General features: G+C 36.3%; 1 protein-coding gene across 1 annotated transcript in view; it reads left to right on the forward strand.

Moving 5' to 3' along the window:
• Window positions 1-2,340, forward strand: part of LOC119582159 (beta-1,4-mannosyl-glycoprotein 4-beta-N-acetylglucosaminyltransferase-like) — a 3,104-nt gene extending 764 nt beyond the window's left edge. The window contains exons 2-3 of the mRNA XM_037930398.1: window positions 123-197; window positions 1,101-2,340. Coding sequence (XP_037786326.1) covers window positions 141-197; window positions 1,101-2,294 — 1,251 coding nt within the window. The 5' untranslated portion in view covers window positions 123-140 and the 3' untranslated portion in view covers window positions 2,295-2,340. The remainder of the gene's footprint in view (window positions 1-122; window positions 198-1,100) is intronic.
• Window positions 2,341-2,596: the final 256 nt, after the last annotated feature.

Consider the following 2,596-nt stretch of genomic DNA (forward strand, 5'->3'; position numbering starts at 1 on the left):
TTCCCCTCTTCCCATTCCTCCCTCCCTCTCTTCTTTTCCTCTCTCACTATCTCTCCTCCTCTCCTTGTTTCTCCCTATCCTCATTCCCCTCCCCCTTTTATTCTTTATTCTTTATTCCTCAGACATGTAGGAGAGGCAACATGGTGCGGCTAAGGATTAGATGTCGCTGTGTTGCTCTAGCTGTTGTAGTATCACAGGTGAGTGTACTTTTGAATGTCATAAAATACTTTACTAAAGAGTGATGAAAAATTGTGTAAATTTGTAAAATATCGAGTAATACATGGTATTAAAGTAGGTATTTATTCATGGATACACTCAAAGTAGGTTAATAATCACTCACTTTTATCAGAAGATAAATTTCTAGACTAGGTCTGCATTAGATTTGGCATCAGTTGATATCTACCTACCAAATATAGTAAGAACTCAGTAGAACTAATAAATTATCACAGTATGAATAGCCAAAATCCTTGGATTGAGTACATGGTGAGGGATGTTTACCCAGCAGAGTGCCTGCCCCAGCTAGTTATGTCATTACTTGAGTCATGTTACTCAAACCTGTCTAGGCTCTATCACGACAGTCGTATGAAATGGAGACATTACTTTCTGAAATGCATAAATACTGCATAATATTTTCCAACTATTTACTGAGGATTCCTCATCCCCTCCCTATGTACTGGGTTTATTATCATTACTGTTACCTAGCTCCAACTAAGACCACTATAAATGCAGACTCAATATCACTTGGAGTCCATTGATACCAAATCCAATAGATTTTAAGATGCAGATGGAATGGAAAATTACTTATCAGAAGTTTAATTCAAGTATGAAATGTTGAATACAGAATATCTTTATGTATTACATAATGTCATTTATATCTTTTGTGATGTGATACTGACTTCACCATTTCTAGCCCTTACATCAGTAAAAAAGATCAGAAGCTTTCATTACATTGTGGATATTACTGGGTAATAAATATGAAGTACATTGAGATAAAAGTTGATTCTCTTTGTGTGAGATAATATACAAAAAGAGGCTCATCATTATTAATATTATTTTTACAATTAATCTATTGGAATGTTCATAGGTTTATTCTTTTCCAGATTTTCCTGGGATTTTGGTTCTTCTCACAGCCCTTAGATCCTCCCAAGCAGTTTTTGAAACGTTTATTTAGTGAAGGAGGTCAAAGCATTTTACACTTAACTGACCATGAGATGTCCCATTACTATACATTTTTTGGAAAAGATCTTTGTGTTAAAGAAGGCGTAATTCCTGAGAAGAGCTCGGAAGGCAACTGTGTATGCCGTAAAGGTTGGAAAGGGCGGAGGTGTGGAGTACCAGAAGTAATGCAAAGGGCAAAGTGGATGCAAAATGAAGAACTTTCTAAGAATTTGCAGCTGAGGAAAAGAGCACGACGTGTGATATTGGTTACTCCATTTTCTTATGAATTTGATATTTTTGAGACAAATGTAAATGAGCTCAATGGACTAGTTGATATATTTGTTATCGGTGAAACCAATTATACAGAGCCTGGTAGTAAGACATCTTTGCCTGTATTGAATAAATTAAAAAAAGAATGGTTAAAAGATTTCCAAGATAAGATAATATATGTTCCTGTGACAGAAAGTGATCTGAAGAAAAGTTCATTCATGCAAAATTTGGTTCACACTGGGCTGCGTTTAGTAAGTGACATCCGTCCAGATGATCTCTTTATTCTGACGAATGGTGAAGAAATCCTGAGCCGTGATGTCTTGACTTTTCTGAAGCTCTTCCAGGGTTATCCACTGCCAGTTAAGTGTCAATACCGTGAGCATGTCTATGGGTTTTACTGGAGAGCTACGAAGAGTATCAATAATACTAAGCCTCAAGTGTGTGCCTCGTCCTTTCAGTTTCTAGCTAATGCTTTTGAGTACCAAGTGTCGCGTCTGCAAGAAGGAAGTGTTTTGGAGGAAGATCTCAATTTTTTTACAACTCATGAACAGCCAGTTTCTGAATGGACAGTGCCAGATGCTGGTTGGAAATGTCACTTGTGTTTATCAGTCCAGAATATTTTCCGCAAGTTTCTCAACTTACCAAAGAGTTATAGACCAAAATGGTTCACTGAATCATCATCAAGCATGTTACCCTTCATTCAGCGTTTGGTCAAATTTGGCCAAGATGAGAATCTAGCACCTATTGGAAAACCAAACACCCCCAGCCAGGAAAACTTGCCGTCTTATCTGTGGAACAACAGAGAAAATTTCAATCATTTATTGAAAAATCCATATGAAACAATATCCATCCACAACCTTGTTTAGTGCCTTGTTTGTTACATGTTTTTGTGTCAAAGAATTATTCCTAACATATTGACATATGATCAAAAGTTAGGTCTTGCTCAAGGTATGATGAATAGATTCCTATATATGGTTTGATTAAGAGCTTCATAATAACTCTCACCATGTGCCAACCGAATTTTAAGGTTCAAATGCTTCACTGCATTACTCAAAGATGTAATTCAAACTTTTCATATGAAAGTGTCCATATTCACATTGTGGATGAAGATAAATGACTATTTTCCATGATGATAAGTCTATATGCAGAAATTCCATCTCATCCATTA

The sequence above is a fragment of the Penaeus monodon genome, chromosome 15 (assembly GCF_015228065.2).
Source record: "Penaeus monodon isolate SGIC_2016 chromosome 15, NSTDA_Pmon_1, whole genome shotgun sequence".
Classification (NCBI taxonomy): Eukaryota; Metazoa; Arthropoda; class Malacostraca; order Decapoda; family Penaeidae; genus Penaeus; species Penaeus monodon.